The 23,672-nt window shown below is 37.7% G+C and overlaps 1 protein-coding gene across 1 annotated transcript in view; it reads right to left on the bottom strand.

Moving 5' to 3' along the window:
* The window catches only part of LOC120509279 (guanine nucleotide-binding protein G(t) subunit alpha-3-like), a 28,866-nt gene extending 5,463 nt beyond the window's left edge, over positions 1 to 23,403 (bottom strand). The window contains exons 1-6 of the mRNA XM_039723729.1: positions 23,395 to 23,403; positions 20,720 to 20,837; positions 13,248 to 13,290; positions 9,229 to 9,370; positions 4,655 to 4,812; positions 555 to 683 (exon numbers count right to left, since the gene is read on the bottom strand). Coding sequence (XP_039579663.1) covers positions 555 to 683; positions 4,655 to 4,812; positions 9,229 to 9,370; positions 13,248 to 13,290; positions 20,720 to 20,837 — 590 coding nt within the window. The 5' untranslated portion in view covers positions 23,395 to 23,403. The remainder of the gene's footprint in view (positions 1 to 554; positions 684 to 4,654; positions 4,813 to 9,228; positions 9,371 to 13,247; positions 13,291 to 20,719; positions 20,838 to 23,394) is intronic.
* Positions 23,404 to 23,672: the final 269 nt, after the last annotated feature.

Genomic DNA, 23,672 nt, shown 5'->3' with positions numbered 1-23,672 from the left:
ATTTTCAAAAGTTTTTTTTTCTGAACATTTTTGTTTTCGTCTTAAATGAGCATGAAGATATGCTTGATAATGCTGAAATTTCCAATGGGACAATTTTTTTTTTTTTTGCCAACTGTAGGACATTCCTGTGCTAAAAGCAGTTATAGTTATTTCCATTCTCAAAAGAAGAGTGAAAGGTTGAGAGTGTGTGCAAATTGGTAGACATCAAATGTTTTTTGCATGCTCTTAAGGACATTTAAGTAGGCAAATTTCATAAATGGCACAATTATTCAAATGGCAGGATATAACTAAAGCTTTTTAAACATTTACATATGTAAAAATGCCCTTTTAGAACCTACTATTCTGTGACCTGTTTGTGATGGTCCATTATATGCTCAAAGCTGGAGTACTGATAATAAAATATCTTGCTTTTTCAACTGTGTAAAAATGTTAAATAAGACTAGATTCAATGATAACACAATGATATCACCTGTGTGACAATAAGTCAACACCTGTGATAGAAAATACTTAAGAAAAATAAAACCCAAGAAAACTGTAAAATATGGCTTTCATACCTGAAATTTAAATCCTTGAAAGAAAACTGAGTCTCTATAATCCCAGTTGTCTGCACTCGGGAGTGCAGGACATCTTGTTCAGTAGGGACATAGTCTGGCATTGCCAACCTGTCCAAATCATTGAGGTAACTAGGGAGAGTAAGAAAGAAATGGTTGTTGGTGAATTCAAAAAGTAAAATGTCCATTATACATATTTTAATACAATACTGTTGATTTTATACAACTGTGTTGCACAATTCAGAGCCGTTTTATTTTTTTTAGCTTGTACATAGAAATGTAATTCAATTGCACATAATAAACATCTTTCTGAGATTTGCAGCTAAGGAAAATCCTTATTTTCCTTAGAGGTGCTTGAAAACCACCTTGTCAGCAAAGGGGTTTTGGCCATTTTCTCTCAGCAAGTGGGAATTGCTACCTCAGGGCAAGAACCACAAGCATCCTGCAGAGGCAGATGCCTAAGGAATCACCTCAGCCTGTCAGATGGGTTGCAACGGTATTTTCCTTCCTAAGTGGAAGGGAGGGCATAATATTTTGGAGGAATTCACTTTTAAGGGCTGTTTTCCCATAGACCTCTCAATTTACAACAAGAAGGTACATGGTCATTTAAGAAAAAAAAGATATATATTTTTTAGTCAAAACCAAAAGCTTCAATGAAGCTGAGGATCCCCTGGGTTAGCATTCCGAAGAGCCCTTGAGAAACTGTGGATTATCTGCTTTTACTTCTGGTCTACAGAGATAAAATCGACATTATATGACAACCCAAACCACATCTTTGAAGCATGTTTTTGTCCAACACTTCTCCAGCTTCTTATAGGGGCAGAAAACTTTCTTTAAGTGGCTGGGCAGAGCCTCTGAATCCTGCTGGCTGATCTGTGAATCTGTGCAGAGGGATTATGAGTTGACAAAAGGAAAAGAAAAAGGTGATGCCTGAGTAACTTCCTGCATTTTAGCTACCAATATTCAAATAAAGACCAAAGGCAAAAACAAGAAGCCACAAAATAGATGAAACACTTTCAGGGTCCAGTTGGCACCTTCCTATTTGTAGCCTCTTGTCTCTAGCAAACAAACACAGTGTCTGTAATGGCTGTTATGCTCCAAGACTCTTTTTTTTTCCTCTCTACACTAAGTCTGCCCAGCAAGAAGTTCTGCTGCTCAGTTTAACCAGAATCTTCCAAAAGAAATCTCACAAATCGTCATCCTTGTGTGCAATATTTAATAGATCTGTAATTAAAAAAAATAATAGAAGGATAAAATAAAATAAAATAAAATAAAATAAAATAAAATAAAATAAAATAAAATAAAATAAAATAAAATTTCAAAAAAGCTCGACTCTTTCATTTGGATATTTCCAAGTAATGTTTGGAAATGGGATTTTCTTATTTTAAGTTGAATAAACTGTATCCAGGCTGCAAGGGGTGTTGAATCTAATCTGAGTAATTCAATGTTTTCCCATTATTTGAGGCCAGGAAACAATCTGTTGGGGAAAGGAAAAAAAAGCAATATAGCTCTGTTTCTTTCTGAGCTATGTTTGCCTGAGGCAAACTCATCTGAGCTTGCCTTTGTGGAAGGCAGAAACAAAAGGCGTTTTGATATTTATAAAACATGTAAGCACTAAAATAAACATTGAATATAAAATAAAGTTCTGATAGTTCTTAGCCACAAATGCCTAAATTCAATTCAACACAGACAATTGTAATTGCATTAAAAAATTAGACCAAGTCAATTATCTAGTTAAAGGAGCAGGTGGCAATTTCAGGCTCCTCCTAGAGCCGTAGGCAGCTCCAAGGGGAGACTGCAGACCATCTCCTCACAGGGAAAGGAGGGAATGGAACCTGGTGGGTCAGTAAATGCTCATCTTTCCTTCTCTTGGATGAGGTGACAGGAATCCTACCCTGAGAGGAAAATGACTGAGCTAGCAAGATGCACCATGTACTGCTGGTAGCTGTACAATGACATATAAAGTCAGAATTTATAATCCCAATCTTGCCCCTTCCATACCCATCATTCCATTTTAAAACAGAAATAGTTCCAGGTGAGTCTAAGGGAGAAATTCCAGCCAAATTTGACAAAGAGGGAACTTCTCTATTATTCAGAAGAAATATTTTTTTTTCAATTAAAACACACCAAAGAAAAGCAGTGATCAAACTTCATTAGCATGAATTAATAATGAAAAATCTCAGAGAACATAACATCCAAAAATCAGAGTTTACACAGTATTAATCAAGATTCTATGTAGGAGCTGGTTCCAAGGCACTGAGAAACAGGGTTTGGGGTTTAAAAGAAATTGAACTACAGCATTAGATGGTTGATTGTGGCTGACTTTGAATTGATCATTAGAAGCCCAGCAGTAAGGGCAAACATTAAGTTGATTTTAATGATTCAGAGCCAAAGGCTAGAATTTTAGAAGCATCAGGTACCAAAAGATGAAGGCAGCGAAGCAGCATTTTCAAGAAATTAGCAGAAATGTTCAAGCAGATGAAAAATATCTCACTGTAGCTGTTTTTAATGTAAGTCTAGAAATAAATAATAACTACACAATCTATATTAACCCCCTTAAATCTGTATTAACCTCCTTAAATACTGAAATCTATTTCAAGTTAAAACAGGACACAAACATTAACACTGAAAGGGAATTAATTTAGGTTCTTCTATCCTCTTTGTAGACAACAAAGCTTATTTGCCTGGCAGAAGGAACACAGAAGAGTGTTAGCTGGTAAACAGGGTTTAAATTTTGTTTTAAATTTAAGAGGTAATTTTCCTTTTACTTATTATGACCGGTTTGTTTGTTTGAGTTTTTCGTGGAAATGGCAGTGGAACCTATCAGAAAGGGTTTTGTAGAAAAAAATTGCTCTGTACCATCCTTATAAAAATACAATAGTGCTATAAAATTATGTCAAATCAGGCACAAATCAACATAAGCAATATTTTCTTTGTTTAGGACTCTTGCAAAAGATCTTCATTCTTGTTTGGAAGCTATAAAAAGATGAAGAATTGTTAATATTTTCTCTGCATGTTCCCTGCACTATATCTACAATTATTGAACCACAGATCACTTCAGGTTGTCCCCTGAAGTCCAACATGCAGCCATGCCTTTCTTTTCCTGCCTTGCAGAAGGGACACCCAACACCTTGGAAGACTTCACCCTGCAGGTGCCCTCAGCCTGTAGGAGGAGCTGCAGGAATGTGGAAGCCTCCACCTCCAGGTCTCTGGAGATGGACCTCAGCTGGAACCTCTGCCCTGGGTCTGGCGTCAGACTTGAGCACTCTTCTTGGAAGACTTCACCCTGCAGGTGCCCTCAGCCTGTAGGAGGAGCTGCAGGAATGTGGAAGCCTCCAACTCCTGGTCTCCAGAGATGGACCTCAGCTGGAACAAACCTCTGCCTTGGGTCTGGCATCAGACTTGGGCACTCTCGAAAGACTCTGACCCAGTGACTCTTCCCTTCTCTTGGGCTGGGTGAGAAGGCAGCCAAGCAGGACTGAAGCCAAGCAGGACTGGAGCCAAGCCAGGGGCTCCTGAAAAATCTGAAGTCACTGATACATCTGAGGTAAGAGATATGTCCCAGCTGGATGGTGATCCTTTGTGGAGGTGGGGTTGAGCAGCCCTGGTCAGCCCCCTGCTTGTCTCTCTGGTACCTCCAGGGCTCAGAAAGGGACCTGGGGCTGTCAGGCTGGAGAGCAGCTGCAGCACCACTGGTTCAGCTGGAGTGGTAGTGGCCCAGGGAGCAGGGTTAGTTTAGAGGAAAGTTTTTATAGTTTCCTCCAGACTTATATTTAACATCTTGCAACATATTCAAAGAATCACTCTAGGTAAAACCTAAGCTGTTTCAAGTCACCTTTCCCTCATTTTGTCCATCTTTAAAATACTCAGAGGGAGAATACACTTTGTTTTTGTAAGCACTCAAATAAACCCATGGAAAAAAAATGTTTCTGAAACCTTGTTTTCACTTCTTTCCTCCGGTTAAACATTTCTGATATATTATAAACCTTAGCAACCCACTCATTTTCCCAGGACAACGAGCAATGATTTCCACAGGCTGTTCTGCAAGGGGGACAGGTACTGTAGCAGCAGAAGCCAGCTGCTGAGCAGCTGGTGTCACCTACTATGCCGCGGAGTCGCTGAGCTGGTACTCCGCCGCCCTCACGAAGCAGGCCTGGGTGCCGCCGTCGCGCCACAGCTGCTTGATGAGCTCCACCAGCTCAGAAGACATGCTGCCATCCTCCAGAGCTGTTGCCATGGCACACAGCTTCTTTTCGTCTTCCTAAAGAGAAATTTCAGTAAATATTGTGCAAGCACGCTGTGCCCCTTCACCTCCTTGAAGATGAGCTGGGTTTATAATGAGTTGAAAGGGCAAAATTTCTCATTTTCACTGGTTTTTCCAGGTTGCTGTACTCGCCTGTGCATGTAAACATCTTTTTGCAGGTTCACTTCCCTTTAGGTAGTGCCAGAGTTAGGCTGAAATTGTGATACACAGAGTTTTCATCTTTTATTGTTTTGTTTTGATATGAGGGCTCAGTTTAACCTGGCTGTAGGCATTCACAAATAGTCCAACTTGGATGGAAGGCTTTTATATTAAGAAAGTAGTAGGGTATAATTAAATTAAAAAGGAAATTTAAATTTGAAACATAACTATATCAATGCAGAAATCTATATCTAAAGGTGGTTTTGAATATGTTTGTAAGAAAAAATTTATGGCTTTTGACCCCAGAAAGAAATGTGACAAAGTGATTATAACTTCTGAATGCATTTCCCATATGTGGGGAAGAAGAAACATGTACAGAATAAAATCCCAAATATTTTAAAGATATTATTCTGTAATTTCTTCCTTTTGTAGTCAAATAAAAATATTTTAAATTATCTATTTAATTAAAAATATTTCTTTTCAGTAGTTAACGGCTTAAGAATTTACTGTAAATAAAGAGCATGATTAAAATAGTCATTTGATACACTGCCACAGCAAGGGATAATTATAAAATATAACTCCTTCTTAGTCATAGAAGTAGACAACTCAAGTGACTTGCAATCAATAGTTGCAAAAGCATAAATGGATTCTGACAGACACTGTTTTGGCAGGGAGTATGTTTTATTCAAAACCAGGAAGCATCTTCACAAAAATGTTTAACAAATTTATTTTAGGAATGTGCTATATCTTTATGTCTCATGAGGACTGCAGTTTGTGGAAAATTTATAAAAGTCAGAGACATATCAAAAATTAAACACTGCATTTTTTTATGAAAGAGAAATTGAGTAGGCATAGAGAAGGAAAAAAAAAAAAAAAGAGAAATTGAGTAGGCATGGAGGAAAAAAAAACAAAACCAGGAAATAACCACTAGAAAATTGTCTTCACTGCAAAGAGGGAGGAGGACAGCAGGATAAAAAAAAATAGCCCTTCTACATCAAACAGCACCAGCTCCATTTACACCCCCATCCCCTCCTGCAGTGCTGGGATCAGCAGAAGCGAGTCACTCTCTCGTGTGTGCCCCGCGTTTGTCTCCAGGGTGCACACTTGTTCAGCAGAAAGATAAGAGCTGGAACGTTTTCTGCTTCAAGATATGACATATCACAGAATGATTGCAGCTATCCACCTACTAGGCTGGATTTGTACGTTGAGTGACCTACAATAAGAAGCCTTGAACTCTGAGTCTCTAGATGTTGGGGGTAAATGTTCATTGATTATTACGCAAAAGGGGACAAGTGTGGATTTTTGTGCTTATATAATTGTCCTGATAATAATAATAAGAAGTAGAGGTGAAATATCCTGGGGTGACTTTATGGTGTTTGAACTCTGAGTCTCTAGATGTTGGGGGTAAATGTTCATTGATTATTATGCAAAAGGGGACAAGTGCGGATTTTCGTGCTTATATAATTGTCCTGGTAATAAGAATAATAAGAAGTAGAGGTGAAATCATGTTATTTATGATATTTGTATCTCCATTCATCTGTTTAGCCCAGAAACAAGTTTTGCTCCTTTAAGGCTGGTTCTGAGAGAGAAGGGGGGAGAGAAGTGCAGTGTTTGTTATCAGAAACTGCACTCACTCCTCCACATTCCCATTCCTGGACTGTGTTGCCTGCGGACGGACAGACAGTGGGACAGACCTTTCCTTTGCTTTTAGTTAGTTTTTAGCTAGCTGAGGCAGAGAGGTTCCCTGAACTCTGGTTTTTCTTTTTCTTTTGCACTCACTCCTCCACATTCCCATTCCTGGACTGTGTTGCCTGCGGACGGACGGACAGACAGCGGGACAGACCTTTCCTTTACTTTTAGTTAGTTTTTAGCTAGCTGAGGCAGAGAAGTTCCCTGAACTCTGTTTTTTCTTTTTCTTTGCACTTGTTTAAACCTGCTCTGGACTGAAAACCCAGAAGGGCACCAGCAGCTCACACCTGTGGCCCCCTGGGCTGGGTCTGGTCCATGGCATTTCCCAGCGCTGGGTAGACTGATAACAGAGTTGGTGAGCTGAGCTACAGCCCACCAAGGGGACTTTCTGTGTTTGCCATCTCTGCAGAGCAGCAAGAGCTTTTATTGTTTAATGTTGTTCTTTTTTTGTGCTGGTGAATGCTTTGCCTGTTAAATAAACATTTTTTTTCCCCACTTTTCTCCAAGGAAATATTTTCCTGAACCATTTTGGGGAGGGGCTGCTTGAATCTACTTTCTAGAGGAACCCCTTCAGAGGTTCTCTCCCAGATTTGCCCTAAAGCAGGACAATAATAAAGGAAGATAGCAGCAGATTGAATTATCACATTATCACCCTGATTTGTACAATTTTTGTTTCTCTCTGGCATTTACAAAGACTTCAGATGATTTTCACACTAAAATAGATTGGAATCATGTTTTAGAGAGAAAAAATTACCTCAGTCCCCAGAAAAGATGTTGTTTAAATTAAGTGTTAAGGCCTTTTCCATACCAGTAAGATGTATTTGCAGGCAGACCTGGAACATGGATAAGCACATTGCTTTTGGGACCAAAATAATCCCAGTCCTTGAACTAGATGACTTTGAACAGCTAAATCTGGACCAGAACACACAGCAAAAACAAAGTCCAGCTGAAATCACAGCTTATATCGAAACAACTAAAGCTTATCAATTGCTTGTGATTTTATGGGAAATGTAAGCTAAGTTTTTGGAGGTTTTTGGAAGAAAAGGCAATGTTTAGTGGCAATAAAATAAATGTAACTAAAATTTATATTTTCTCTAAAAATCACATCCATGTTGCTCTCCTGTCATTCTGGGGGAAAAGAAGACAGGCACTGCAAACATTCTATACAACTGTGTTAAACTATGATCTTAGAAGCCTTTTCTGCAATGAGAGCAAGAGTGATCTGACTGTGCTATAAATGACAAACTTACAAAAGTTGTGTTTTCTGCATTTGGTTATGTATAATGCTAAGAAATGGACTGGGCTATTTAAAAAGTTCTCCATGCTGTGAAGTCCCTTGAAAAGGGTATCTGTGAAGCTGGCAGAGAGTGAGCCTGTACAGATACCTCAGAAAATTTGTCAGGGTTGAGAAAAGAGACTGAAATACTGGGGCACAGGGAGAACAAATCTCAGTAACAGGTGGCAAAGTCTGCACCACATGGTGGAGACCATGGGCTGAGCCAGGCAGGACTTGTGGCCAGTGCTGCAAGGTCCAGCTGTAGCCATGGCTTGGGCCATGCAGGGTGGTGGATGGCTCCTTATGCAGTACAGCACATTGACATTGCCCTGTTCTCTGTGTGCTGCTTTTGGGACTTGTTACATTTGTTTGAATGACCTGCATTTGTAGAAAATATTTAATTTCTATTTTGTCAAATGCCAGTAAGAGCTCTAGCAACCTCTGAAGATTTTGCTTATCGTTTTCTAGGTCAAAGTACCACATGTCATTATAATGAAATGTAGACTTCTGGAACAAGTAAAGCTCTTTCGGATAAACAGACGTTACTCCCTCCAAGATAAACCTCTAGGGATTAGGCAGAATTTGCCAAAACTTGAATCAACTGATATTCTGACAGGCATTTGAGAAATTCTCAGCAAGATCTGAATTACAGGCTAAAAGACTAAATACTTGCACAGAGAAGAAAAGTTTTTCCTTTATTTCTGTCCTTGGAAATTCAGCGTGATTGACTGGAGATTACAGGTCTTCTTCCCGTGGATTTGCCTCCATCTGCCTGTGCAGAGGATTTTTGACTGTGTCAGGAATGTTGGACACAACTTCCCAGTGTGTCAGTAGTGTATCCACACAACAGACAGGTCTTTATTCCAGCAGCAATGACAGACTGAAATTGTCCCAACATGTCTACATAACCTTAACTTACATGGCTGAACCCCAAGGTTTGGTCATAAAAAGAAAATATTTTTTACATTTCTCAATAGCAATAAATAAGTGACTAAGCAGCTAAGAAAAGGTTGTGTTTGTTGGGGTTTTTTTTCCTTTTTCTGTTTTTCTTTTTTTTAATGTCTTTGCAACTTGAATGTTTATTTTGTAGCAAACAGAATGGGAGTTTATGCAAAAATTAGGCATCAGTTTTGAGAAAATAAAAGTAAGTGAGGACATTTTGTCACATATAACTCAAATGGAACTCAGTTTCCACTGTCATAAAGAAAATACTGGATCCTCTTTGTTCTACTAGTCTTTACTATTACATTACACACACACACAAAAAAGTGTTCCAATAGCTATTTCAAGAGAAAGGGTGTCATACTCACAATTCTATCAGGGTTTTCATAACTGATTCCTAACTTAGTCATTGCTTTCACAATGGCCAGGATAGACTGCACTGTGTTACTGTAAATGATGTGTCTGAACTCCATGCGTTCCTCGTAGGTGAAGCCATCTTTATGGATGATTCTGGTGGAAAAAAAACCAACAAAAGGCTTATGGGATACATGAAAAAAGTTAGACAAATTAGATCACGCTACATTAGATCTCATTTTGTAGTCAATGTGAGAAAGAACTGAATCCATCTGGCCCTTGGAAAAGCATTTATCAATAGTTGATCTGCCTATTCTGCTAGAACAGGAAAACAGCAGTTTTTGTCTTTGTGAGGTTAGTTGTCTGCACCCAGTTTGAGTGAATAGATGCTGGTTTTTTCTGTGTGGGGGTTAATCTAAAACAAAGTAGGAGTCTAGAACAAGAGCCAGACCCATGCCTGGAGATATAGGGCAAGACATTTCTCTACTTAGATCCCAAACAAGAAAAAAAATAAAATTCTTTGTGCATCAGCTACAGTTTCCAGTTATGACAAGGTCTTATTCTTATTATCTCCAGGCTTTGGAGACTTACATTTTACTCCATAGGGTAAAGAGCCTTAGTAATCAATTTCAGTAATCTTTCTGGCAGAGGAATTAGAATTTCATAATCCTCCTTGACTGGAGAATGGCATATGGTTAAAGTTCTCCAAATCAGTGTGCAGATTATGTCACAGCTCAGAGACTTCTTTTTCCATGAGTTGTGAAAAGGATGAAATCTTCACCCACTTTGGCCTGGTGTGCTCTCAGTGAACAGACTTGGGACTGCTTTGGCTGCTGGAACCAAGGCTCTATTCTTCCTCACCTCAGCTGGTCAGAGGTGAAGGCCATTAAATACAGAATTTCTGGACTGTGGGGTTTGGTGTTTTACCCCATCTTGCCCGAGATACATTCTGGAGAGAGCTACCTAAGTAGCCAAGTCAGCCCTGTCAAAAAACAATTCACTAATATACACACACACAAAACCTAGATGACAACTGATGTGTCTTAACATCTCTCTGATTTATGGGTGTCAGAAAACTCAAAAGTTACATTCCTGTGCTGGTAGGAAAAAAAAATCTCTCTAAAATGTTTTCCCAATCACTTCTTGATCAGGAAACTTCATGAACTCTGTTTTGAAGCCATGCCTTTTTTTTTTATTGCTGTTTTCATCATGAATTTGAAAGAATTCTGCAAGATTCAAAGGAGTCCTATTGAACTTGGGAGAAAGAAAAAACAAAGTGTCATGGAGCAGAGAGCCTCCCCATTTTATGGATGCAATTTTCTGAGGTTTTTATTCACAAAAGCAGGGCTTCTCATCAGATAGGTGGCTTTGATTCAGTCTCAACAGGCACGATGAGTTACCAAATATTTTGCTTCCTGCTTTTAAGTCACTGAATTATTTGTAGAAACTTTATACTGCTAAGTAAGAGCACAGTACAGAGATATGCAACTTGCTTTTAGAAAAGCTAGATAGCACACTAGAAATTATGCAGTTAGAAGCACAGAACTCCAGAGATGGTTTTTTCTTTTTAGTGGCTCTTATAACCATCCTCATCTTTTTATGCCACAAGGGCCTTGCAGCATATCTGTATTTTGAGTATCAGAAGATATTTTTTAAAGCTTAGTGGATGGATATAACTTTGATTAAGTCTAAAAAAAAATGGGATTTATTAAGTATAAAATTATGTTATTAGTTATGAAATTACTATGATTTTGCTGTAAACTTTTTTTTTGCAAAATTATTTATTTTGTAAACATCTATCAGTGTTCTTTAGAACCTGTTATGCATTATTTAAAAAAAATTAACTAATATTGGGAGCTTTAACTGAAAAAAATCCCTTAAAAATCCTTGGTTGTGACAGAAAGATGACACTTTATATGAAAAAATACAATTTTTGTGAACAGTTTTCCTGTAAAAGAATTAATATTTGTGATCAATTTGACAGGTCATAAATGCACAAGTCTTTATATGTAACTCTCAGCTTTGCAGTGTTCTCCTCTTCCTCCATGCTATTAAAGCTTATCAGCATTCCTAAAGTGCTCAGTTCAGAGGAACATCTTTAATCTGCTCCTGCTTGGGGAGACTGAGCACAACACACCTCAATGGCTTGCTGTATAGGGAGGGTCTCCTGCATGGAACTCAAACCAGAAATAAATTTATCTACTATTTAACTGGAAAAAAAAAAAAGGCTAGCAAAGTATTTGGTGGATGGTTCTGAATCTTCTTTATTACAAAATGAGTGGCTTAAATAGTAGAAATTTGTTCTTATGACCTAATTTTTTTTACGTAACTCTTTAAAATGCATTGTTGAATATAATAAATAGGTATTGGTGAAGATAATAAATAGGTAGGGGAACTTAAGCTCAGAATAGTATCACAGATTTCATAAAATAGTTTGTTTGATTTTTGCACAGGAAGAGATTGGTGCTTACAAAGTGCAATCAAATCTAAACAGCTGCAATCCCTGTGTAATTTTTTCTGTATTTTTACAGGTTTAGAAATCAGACCTGGACCTCTCTATGAAAATAAGAATAGACACAACAGCAATATTTTATCAGGTTGTGCAGTAAAGGAGCATTTGCAATCAGTGCAAGTATGGTCCCTTGAACTTTGGTGGATTATTAATTTAAACCAGATACATTAGCATTTTGGTTGCCCTTAAAAGAAAAACGTGTATGAATTTAGTTGTAACCTGTTTTAATATATATGGAAATAATATTGTCAAACTAAATTGTAAATCAGCACACACATGTAGAGAGATTCAACCTTCCTCTGAAGCTAAGGAAAGTGAAGTTCCTGACTTCAATCTGTGAGGGACCTTGTGCACTATGAACAAACAACTACAAATATTCTTGCAATAGGTTTATTATGCACTCATAATATCTCTGTAACCAGATTAGAACAAGGATTTCTGCACATCAGCTTGTACAGCCTGGTTTTTTTCTAGATTGATTATTGTATGAAAACTTTTTGTCTTGATAATTTTCTTACTAAAAGCAATTCTTATATCAGTCCCTACCCATGGTATAGAGGGTAACAGTTGTTCACTGTGCAGGCTGGTGGCTAAATGCATTCTCTCCTGGCCTGTGGGAGACATTTTTAACCTCAACAGGAGCTCTGAAGACCAAGAATGATCTACAGAGGCCATTTTGGGGGAAAAAAACCCAAATGAAACAAAAAAAACACCCCAAAAAAACAACACCAAAAAATAAAAACCACAAAAAAGAAAACAAAAACGAATGAAATAAAAAAACCAAAACCAACCAAACAGAAAAAACCCAAAGAAAAAAGAACCTTACTCCCTCCAAAAAACCCAGGAAGAAACCCCTCTCAGTTCTATGGTACAATGAGAATTCTTTGATATTTACTCTTGAAATACAGTGAAATAAAATGAAATTAATTGGAGAGATGGTTTACACCAAGTGTAAACTGTGGAACTACTTGCTGTAGAATGCTGTGGATGTTGTTAGTTTACATTGGATCAATAAAAGAATTAGGAGTAGACATGAGGGCTGCCATAGGGACAGAGTGGTGCTGTCTCCAGCTCAGGATGGTTTCCAAGCCACAGATCATCAGACGCTGCCAGGGTATCCAGCACAAGTGTGTTGGCTTGGCTGGTCTGATGATTTGCAAACATCCTTCACTGGCATCTGCTGGAGACAGGGCCTGCCAGGTGGTTCAGCCATCACTGCTTGTCTCTTACAGTCGTATTTCCACTACAGCAACTCCCACCAAAGCCAAGGAAGCAGATTCCCTGGTGTCCGTGCATGAGCCCAGTGCATGATTTGTCCATTCAAATTTGACTACCAATCCACCTGTGTGTCTCAGACACTTGGTGATTTTCTTTACAGGGTGTTTGAATGGAAACCTGATTTGAATGATGTTTCTTTGCATTTTATTCAAATAAGCACAAATGTTGTAATAAGACTTTAGCTAGACAGCTTATACTACAAATACCAAATTCAACAGCTAATATGCATATTCAGATACTTACTTCATTTGCTTTACAATAGTGCTCTTTCCTGACTCTCCAGCACCTGCAGAAGGGGAATGTTGAGAAGATATGATTGATAGATGAATAAGAAGTAAGTATTAAAAATAACTCTCTGGAACACAGATTTTTCTATCTATGAAAAGAAGAACAGATGTCTTAGTTTCTCATTGTATTAAGTATGAACCCTTCCGAATGTCCATTTAGATTTAAAAAAAACAAAGTATGGGTTAAAGTATTGATACTGAAAAGGAAAGAGACACTGGAAAAGAAGTGAATATTCAGTCAATTAAAGAAAATTACAGAATTTTTTGTTAGCAAGTAAATAAAAATATGGATAATATTTTGAGTTCATCTCTGGCAGATGGGCAGGAACAAAGTACAGCCTTTGATCGTGTCCCATTATTACCTGATTTGTTGCTGCTCTTTTAATTTGTATTACAACCTTTTATAAGCCAAGTGAGCCAGGTTCATGCCCTTTAGCCACTTCTTTGATCAACTGGAAAACCAGAGTGTAAAGATTTATATGTGGTCTAGCTCATGATGCAGAGGCAGCATATGAGCAAAAGTCTTGACACTGTTTTTTGGTTCCTCTGCCATGTAGATTTCTGCCATGGAGTACTGTGGCTGGAAGTGGGAAACCTGCAGAGCAGTCCACCTGTTCCACCTTGGGAATGATTCTGCAGGAAAACCCCACAGCTGCTGAAGTGGTGCAGGCATTTGCTTACACAGCCAGTACAAGAACTAGGGCATAGGTTTGGCCAGATTATGTACTGCTAATTTGCCCTCTTATCTCATGGAAAGTGAGTAATCACAATGCAAAGTGTTTCCATTGCAAATCAACACAAGTGACTATCACCTTCGGTCAGTGAGAATGATAAGGGTTGGCAAGAGCTGGCAAAAAAGAGATGGATTTTGAAAGCATCTGAAGAGAACTTAGTGAATCCCTGGGACAGGGTTCATAAAATCAGAGAATATGCTGGTCCTCACGAGACCCCTCAAGAATCACACCCTCTGCCTGTGAGCATTGTCTAAACATTTCTTGAACTCTCTAGGCTGGTGCTGTGACCACTGCTCTGGGGAGCTGCTCCAGTGCCCAACCACAGTCAGGGTGAAGATATCCAACCTAAACCTCCCCTGACACAACCTCATGCTCTTTCTTTGAATCCTGCCACTGATCTTGAAGTGATCAGTACTTGACTGTCTGTTTCTCCTCAGGAGGATGTTGAAGACTGCAGTGAGATCTCCCCTCAGTCTCCTCTTCTCCAGGCTGAACAGATCTCAACTTCTCATAATGATTCCTCTCCTGATCCTTCACCATCCATCCTCATGGCCCTCCTTTGGATGCTATCTAATAACTTAACTGTGCACAGGGCTCAAGGTGACAAATATTCTTCATATTTTAAAGAAACTGAAATATTCATCACTAGAATCTTTGCTCTCTTTCCTAGCTGCTGATGCTGTGCCTGAATCCCCCAGGACAGAGCTGGCCCTCCTGGCTGCCAGGGCACTGCTGGCTCATGTTCAGGTTTCCACTGACCAGGACCCCCAGATCCCTTTCCCCAGCAAGGCTTTCCAGGCTCTCATTCTCCAGTCTATGCACAGAACCAGGGTTGCCCCAACCCAGCACTTTCCCTGGTTGAACTTCATGTGGTTGGTGAGTGCCCATCTCTCTAATTTGTTGAGATCTCTCTGCAGGGCCTCTCTGCCCTGGAGGGAATTGACAGCTCATCCAAATTTAGTTTCATTGAGAAACTTCCTTCAAGTCCTGCACCCAAGTGATTGAAGATGATGCTGAAGAGAACCAGGCTGAGGATGGTTGTGGGACCCCAGCAGTGACAGGTCCCCAGCCTGATGTCCCCCCACTCACTGAAACCTTTGTGCCTGGTCCAGGAGCCAGTTGCTCTCCCATCGTGTAATAGGTTATCCAGCTGTGAGCTGGATGTTTTATCTCTTGTGAGAGAAAATATCAAAAGCTCTGCTGAAGTACAAAAAGATTAATCACATATCTTGGTAGATTACCTTGTCCCTCAGGGTATGGTGTCAAATACTTCTGACAAAACCAAAATCCGAGGCCTAGGTTTTTTTACCAAGGACTTCTTAGTAAATAGAACAAACTGATTGCTGACTTTTCAAACACATTCTGTAAAGGTAACAATATTCAAATGACAGGGAATAATATACTCAAATGAATCAAAAGAGACAGTAAACCATACTCAAAGCATTTTCTGAAATCCATCATATAAATCGTAGAAAGTGCAAGAGAAAAGCAAGCCATGCAAAATGGGCTGATGCTGCCATCTGCCACAGTTTGGAAAAAATGCAAATTTGTTGTAGATAATTTATTATCCTTTCAGTGACCTTATGAAGAACTTGGTAAAGCCCTATCTGCAAGGTAGTGTTTGCTACACTTTTTGTAGGGAAGAGAGGAGTCTGTACTGAGAATTTGTACATTCACCTCATGGAAAGATGTCAGGAAACATAATATAGGAATTAACTTGTCTTCCAGATCCGAGAGACACTGTTAAAATACAGTGAGAGATGTCATTTATATATTTTGGATGCAATTTTCTACCTCTGCTCATCTTTAATTTATGACCCAAATAATGCTTTTATCTAAACAACAGGTGACTTTCAGACTTTGGTTTCACCATGCAGTATCATCTTAATTGTAGCAGCACCTTCATGCCCAGAAGTAGGTCAGGAATTATTTGCACCTGTTTTTTTAATTCCTTCCCTTCACCATGTAGCTTCCTTCTTTGGCCAGTCTCTGGTGTGGAAAACCAGGGTTAGGGCTGCATTTCCACCTGCTGCAGTGGATTTCTACTTGCAGAAATACTGGGAAAAGTGCATCACAAAAGACCTTAGAGTGATTACACAGGGAGCTGAAGCCATCTTCTTCAAGCCTAGATTTTCTGAATCATAGACAAGAACTTCAGACAAAGTCTTGTCCTGAAGCTCAGAAAGAACTTAATTAGAGTTTTGAGAAGCTCAGTCAGCTCTGAAGATTTATAGCTCCACCTGACAGGTATCACCGTATTTTAGTCATCACCATATTTTATATTTTGCATATATAAGACCTAACTTAAATTTACTCCTCATTTCTGTCTCCATTCCTTTGACATGGATAACTGCACAGAGAATACTGGCACAAAAGTCTCAGTGAATGCCTGAAACTCTGGCACTGTTCCTGGGAGCAGAAAGATGTCCCCGCTGCTGATAACATTGACACTTCTTCCCAGAGATCACCTCCACCATGCCCCAGGGCACACCACATTCAGTGAGGTGCTGAACTCTGGCAGGCTGTAACCTGCTTCTCTTCTTACTTTGGGTACTCCAGAAATGCATCCCACCATGTCCCAAGCCTACCATGGTTCTGGGCATCCTGGGACTGAAGAGCAGCCACGCAGCAAGGCTGCAAAGGAGCTGTCCCCCTGTCAGCCTGACACAAATCTCCCTCCTGCTCTGGGAGTGCTCAGCCTCTTCCCTGCAGGACACTATGGAATGTAGACAGAGCAGAAATAGAGAAAAAAATGAAGGTGTTTTGAAACCCAGTGAGAATCTCACAAATTCAAGAGGAAACAGAACCCAGGCCCTGATCTGTGATTTGACATTTTTGTTTTTCTATGCAGAATTTGCTTGAATAGTTGTGGAGAGTACAAGCTTTCAAGATTAGCAGCTGCTGAAACATTGAGGAAGGTTTTTCCATATTAAGGTGGCTTTGTGTCTTAGATAAAGAATTATTATCTCTTTACAGTTGTTATTCCTGTGGAAGGAAAGGTTTAGTTTAGAAAATTTTCCAGAATTAAACACAGGGAAATAAAAAACCCTGCTGAATAGTTTGTTTAAAACCTGTCAGAAAACCCACTGACACTGACATAAAACATCAAAAAGCAGGAAAAGAAAATATTCAAATAAGAAAAATATTCAAATAAAATCAGAAAATGTTTCACACCCCTGCCTGGTCTTTGCCTGTGCCATTCAGAAGTCTGGATATTATGAACTAGAATGGAAATCATATCTTCTTGGTCCTCTTATGAGATTCAACAAACTCAGTGTATGACAGAAAACATCTTGTGAAAAGAACAATCTAAGATCTTACCCTCTTGAGAGAATAACATCCTTAAATACTGCCCTACTCTCCAAAAAAGCAAATCAGTATATTCTGATCAGTGGGATTGTTGGGCTGTCTTTGTGCCCAAACCCTGTGTTTTCAGGCTAGGTACTACAGTGACTGTTTCATTTAACTGGTGTTAAGTATCTATACTATAAATTTCTACATTCAGACTACTTACCAGAGACGTCTTATAGTCAGTGGAGAGAAATATTTGCTACAACAATAAATGAAACAGATTCAATTTCTGTTACCCTGAGGCAGATGTTTAAATTAAATTGTACGAGTTGTATCCCAAAAGATGAGGTGAGGATGATCAGTTCTGTTGAGAGTGGCTTTTGTCCTGACACTGAAAACTGTAGATAATGAGACGTGGAATAATACTTTGAAAATAAATAAGTTAAAATTTTAATGATTGTTTAAACTGAAGCTACGTTCTTGTTTCTGTGGAACATCACTGTGAGCATCAGCTATTTTGGCCATGTTTGGAATGTGTGCTGCACTTTGCACACCTATAAATTGAAAACTGGCATCCCACAAAGAAAATGCAAACTACAGGTGATGTGGCAGGCCAGATATAGCCCTGATACAAAGGAAATAAAACTTTCACCTTGGAGTTTGTTCCAGACTCATAAAACAACAACCTGATCTTTTTGAAGTATAAATACGTAAAGACCAGATTCATGGACATGTTGGGGGAAGGGATGGTTTTGGCAGCATGGGAGTGCCTAGAAGAGAGGATTTACAGCTCTTGGCTCCTGGCCAGCTTGTGAGGAACGTCAGAACCTGACATAATTTCCCTCCTCCCCAGTTTATATGTGCCTACCATATAAACTGTAAATCATCTCAGCCCAGTTAGTGTGTTTGTCTGGGTCATAGAATTTGACATAAACAAACATAGTGCCTTGTTTCTGGATATAATTTCTGGATATACTGGCTGTAGGGACATCACACTAGATTTTAAATAATCCTCTCATAAAAGGGTCAAAATGTACTGCTTTTTTTTACATTTTAAGTGTAATGAAAAAAGTGATTACACTGAAAAGTTTATGATATACATCTCTGTTTTTTTCTGAGTATTTTCTACCAATGGGCCTATTGCAAAAAGAAACTATGACATCTGGTCTGAAGTATAAAGGCAACATAAAGTCTGACTGAACAGAAAGCTAGGACTAGGTAGGACTAGGTGGGCTTGAACAAAGCTGCCCTTGATTTATGAACTGTAAAATTGGTATCATTTCTGATATCACTTCAGAGGTGTGTAACAGGTACAAATCTGAACATGGTAGATTTAATCCTTTTCTATCTGGCCATTTCACGTGTCCCTGTGGAAGGATATGGTGTCTATTCTGCACATTGCTTCAGCATCTCTGGCTTCAGTCATTCAAGAGACTCTCTCTGGTGGCACAGTAAGCTCCAGATACACAGTTTATTCACCTCTCATATTTTTAAAGGGAGGAAAATTTAGGTTATTAAGCATTATTTTTTTTTTTTTGTCTCTTCAATATGTTTTTTATGAAGACTTTCTGGTCTGTTGTTCAGGACAAAAAAAGCCTTCCAAAACATTACCCACTGAAAAATTTGAATTTTTATCATGTGTGATGTGAGTAAAGGAAGATATTGCAAAAATCCATAAAGAAGTATTTCAGATCCAAATTATCATCTTGTCTCATGAAAAGAGTGCTTGTGTAGCTAATGAAACTGAACTATGTTCAGGTTTGAACATAGTTGGAAATGAACATAATAGATGTTTTTTCATGTAGCTTGCATTGAATTTCAAAGTATTTTACTAAAAGTATCTCAAAGCTGCTGTTAATAGTGTCAGAAGAAGACTGATTATATACATTAGGAAACATTTAAGACTTAAATCCTTAATACTAAATACATACATATGTTCAGTGGGTGGGCATAAATTTACTTGGTGTCCTGCTGTAAAACAGCCTTCAGTAATACTGTAAGGGCATAAAAGCTTGAAGATAAAACTGCTTAAGTTATAAATTCCTCTTCATCTGGAAAATTCCTCTTTATCGTATACATTACTCTTAAAGGATTTCTTACTTTTTCCTCATGGATAAAGTTGGATAAGGTCAAAGACAGGATGCTGAATTAGATGGATCCTGGCTCTAACTCAGTGTCCCAATTTCTTTTTGTAAGAATAGATAATGATTACTTTAAATTTATGGAATTTTAAATGAAAATATAGTTCTGGGATTTTTTTGACCGACTGAAGCTTTCCTTATTAGGAGCAATATTTTGTATTATTGCCGTACAGAAACTCATAGTATTCCTGACTGGACTGAAAAGCTTTGTAAGCCACAACCCAAATACTGATGTTACATCTAGAGTATCAAACTTCTGCTTTCCTATTATTATTTGAGAAACCTGTATGTTCTTCTCTTATTTATTTTTGAAAAATAATTGTTGGATTTTTAACAGGTATAAATAGGCCTTTTTCATTAGATACAAAACAACAGAGTTGATTTACTTTATCTAATCTAGTTTTGTCTGAATAAATGTCAGATTAAAACCATTTTCAAGAACTGCAATTGCAAGAAAGGCAAAAATAGAAACACTCCAATGATCAAAGATTGTTTTTCTATTCATTGGGAGAAACCACTGTTAACTTTTACAGGAGGCTGTTAGAAGAAAAATATTAGGACAGTGATGGTGTTAATGTGCTCTCAGATATTTCTTGTAAGCTGCAAAGCACCATGGGAAAAAAATAATAAACCTGTATCAAGAAAGAGAATGTATTTTCTTTTGTCATTACAGCTTCTTTCTGCTAATAAATTGATCATAGTGGGGATTAAAAGTAGTAGTTTTTGAGAATATTTATCTGTATTCATCTGAGTACTTTTCATTCCACACTCCATTATACATCAAAAAAAGACATTCTAAATCTCTTTCTGCTTCTTTAAAAAATCGAATGAAACACTTTGGAAGATAAACAATATCAATATATTGTGACACGTGGATTTTTATGTAACCCCTTATCTAACTTAATCCTCCTGCAAATGAATGCATATAGATCGGTGAAAAAAAAGAGATAAGTGTGATGTGTTCTCTGTAAGCTTGTAACATAACATTTATTCTAACAGCAAGTTCTCATTTCTCAAACGTGTTCGAAGTCAAGGATTTATAACATTTAAAATTGAATACATGCAGTGACACAGCCATTTCCAGCACATTCCTTGTGACTTCATGAGTAGCCACAACCAGAAAATATTTTAAACTTATATTACAAAATTGTCTTCTTCAAATAAAATAGTGAGAGGTGAGAAATTCACAGTACTAAAATATAATTCCAGAAAAAACAACCCCTCAATGGGAAAGCATTATGAGCAATTTTTATTCTACTTACCCAACAGTAGTAGTTTGACTGTCCTGGCTTCCCTCTCTGCATCTTCCTGGAGTTTCTTTTCCAGTTCTCTGGATCTCCTGGCTGAGTCCTTGCTCTCTGAACTGGCTCCACTGCCCATCTTGAGATGTTAAAAATTCTCTTTATGCAGCTGATTTACTTCTTATCAGACCAGTTGCTTTCATTCAGAAGGACAACCACCAGGGCTCAAAGAAAATTTTAAAATCCCATTGGACCTCTCTGGTCAGCTTTCAAATCAAATGGTCCTTTTTCACCTGTCACATGACCTGGAGATGCTGTAGTCAAGCATTTACATAGGAACACAAAAAGGAAGTGTTATGATATCATAGAATTAAAATTATCCATTCAATGTCAAACCAAGGCATGCATAGATTTCCCATCTTGTTCAGGGAGGTTTTGTTTCACACACTCCAAAAAAATGTGCAAAATGTCTTGAAATAAGATTAGAAATAACTATAGAGTAAAATTTTCAGCTTGTGAAGCAGTATGCATGCCCTGAAGCAAAAAACCCAGCATTTACAATTTTTGGTTTTCATCTTTCTCAGTGGTCATAGCTCTAAATATATGTGTCCTATATTTTCAAATGACAGAATTTGAATTTACACAGTAAAGATATTTTTGATCGATTATTTTGAATTATTATTTTTGATTTATTAACTTGCATGTGGAATGTTTGCTGTATTTTCATATTATGGCAAGTACATTTGTTTTCTTGGAGTGGTAAAGAACACATTACAGTAATTTGTAATTGTAATAATTTTATGCAGACATTCCTTGAGTAATGTCAGCATCTTTGCCATTGTTAATGCTAACAAAATATATTAATAATTGCTAATAAAAATTATTTTATTAGCAGTTATCAGTTTTGGCTGAAAGCACTACACCTTTTCTTATTTAAGAAAGGACACGGGTCAGATTCTCCTCACAGATATAATACTTTCATCTTAGTTTCTTCATAGTGCAGTCCTATTATAGAAATATTTTATGCGATATGATGGAAAAATTACTTGGCATGTGGTGTCAGCAGTATATTGATAAAATATATCTACTGTAATAGTGTGACAATGAAAAAGTGTAGAATTACTGTCAGAACTAAAAGATAAAAAATACATTTTCTTTGCTCTTTCTCTTAAGATTAAGGATTTAAGTTAGATAAATCTCACCAGAGTGAAAGACTATAATTCATTCTAGAATTATACTTATTCACTTTATGAAGTATTTTGGTTATATGAAAAGCATAAATGTGAAATTATATTATAATTCTCCAATTATTCAGTAACACTAGTAACAATGTTCTAACTTCAGAGTATATATATAAGTAAATATATTCAGAGTAAATATATAAGGTTCAGCATGAAGACAACGTTTAAGGGCAAAATAAGCATGCAGGTTGTTTTGATTTGTGTTAGAAGTATTTTTAGGTCAGAAGATAGATGAGGAAGAGAGAGACAGAGGCAAACTCATCCCTTCCTAGGGAAAAGAAACTTCCCCACAGCAGAGGTGTGTGGACCCCAGAGGCAACAGGAAGGCAACTGCTGCTGGGTGGGGAAGATGAGTGAGCAGAATAAATATCACCAGTGCACTCTGAATTCTGAGCTATTGGTGCTGGAGAGAGCTGTCTTCTGCAAAAAGACAGGTGCTGTTCTCATCCCCTTCAGCACTGACTGACTTCTCAGGCTTAATGTTCAGACCACAAGCTGCAGTAAAGACACAAAGTTGTGTTTTGTCAGTAGATTATTATTCTCGTAACTTTTGTCAGTATATTCTTCTTTTATATTTTTGTCAGTATATTCTTCAGTCAGCAGCACACAAAGTCATGCGGTTTTCAGTCTCTTTGCACTGACTTGCCAGAAATGAACAATCAGTTCTTGTTGATGGCTGAATTTTTGCATATATGCAATGCAAGAAAATTCCCTGTTTTGTTAAGCTTATATTACTACTTTGTTTATTGTTAAAAACAGGTCACCATTAGGTCTTTACACAGCCATAGTAGTGACTGATTTGTTTAAAAAATGAAAATAAGTAACTTTGGAAGTGTGATATCAGTGCCAGGTGTCTGTTTATCAGAACTGTAATCAAGTACAGTGTTCCTGTGGATTTCAGGGGGGTTGAAAAGTAAATATTTCTGAAAACTAACAGAACTAAGCATTAACTGATATGACAAATCATGGAGATAAAAATAATCTCCAAATTACAGGCCTAATTCACTACTGAGTAGTTCTACACATTTACTAGTATAACTCTATTAATTTTGCATTTAATTTTTGTGGCATCAAACTGGAAGAGGATGAGGGTAAACCATTCAGTTTACTGGATGGGTGTAAATGAATCTTTATTTACATAATTTTTTTTCCTACATGGAAAATAATGGAAAATCAATATGCATCCATAATAGAAGTTTCCTAACATTCTCTGGTATTATGACTGTGTACAGGAATTGCCTTTAATAAAGGAGGTGTCTAAATAAAGCAGACTGTAAAGAGAATGTGCATAAATAAAGATAAAACCAACTACTTCATAAACATTCACTGTCTATATTATCCATTTTATTTACTCAGTTCTACCTTCAAGCTCTTAATAGTTTACTGATAAAAGACCCCACAACAATGTGTTTCTATTTCTTTAGTGAGTAAACAGGATTCTGTTTTGCTTTAGACATCCTCCTCCTCCTCTTCCTCCTCATCATCATGAACAATGTTTTGATTGAGAAAATTTCTGCTGATGATTAAACCAGAACAAATAGACAGAGTTCAGTTGATTCTAAAATGCTTTTTTGATGTCTTTTTTTGACGTCTTCTAGGTGCAATAATAAAATTATGGTCTCACATTGCTTCTCTTCTATTGTTTCAACCATCTTTACTTGAATGGAAGGCTTTGAAGGTAAGTCTGGAAAATGCTCCTTTGAAATGAAGTTATGCTTTGTAAAGAATATTAG

The sequence above is a fragment of the Passer montanus genome, unplaced genomic scaffold (assembly GCF_014805655.1).
Source record: "Passer montanus isolate IOZ18808 unplaced genomic scaffold, ASM1480565v1 scaffold50, whole genome shotgun sequence".
Classification (NCBI taxonomy): domain Eukaryota; kingdom Metazoa; phylum Chordata; class Aves; order Passeriformes; family Passeridae; genus Passer; species Passer montanus.
The sequence above is the reverse complement of the archived record's forward strand: the minus strand, read 5'-3'. Positions and strand labels throughout refer to the sequence as shown.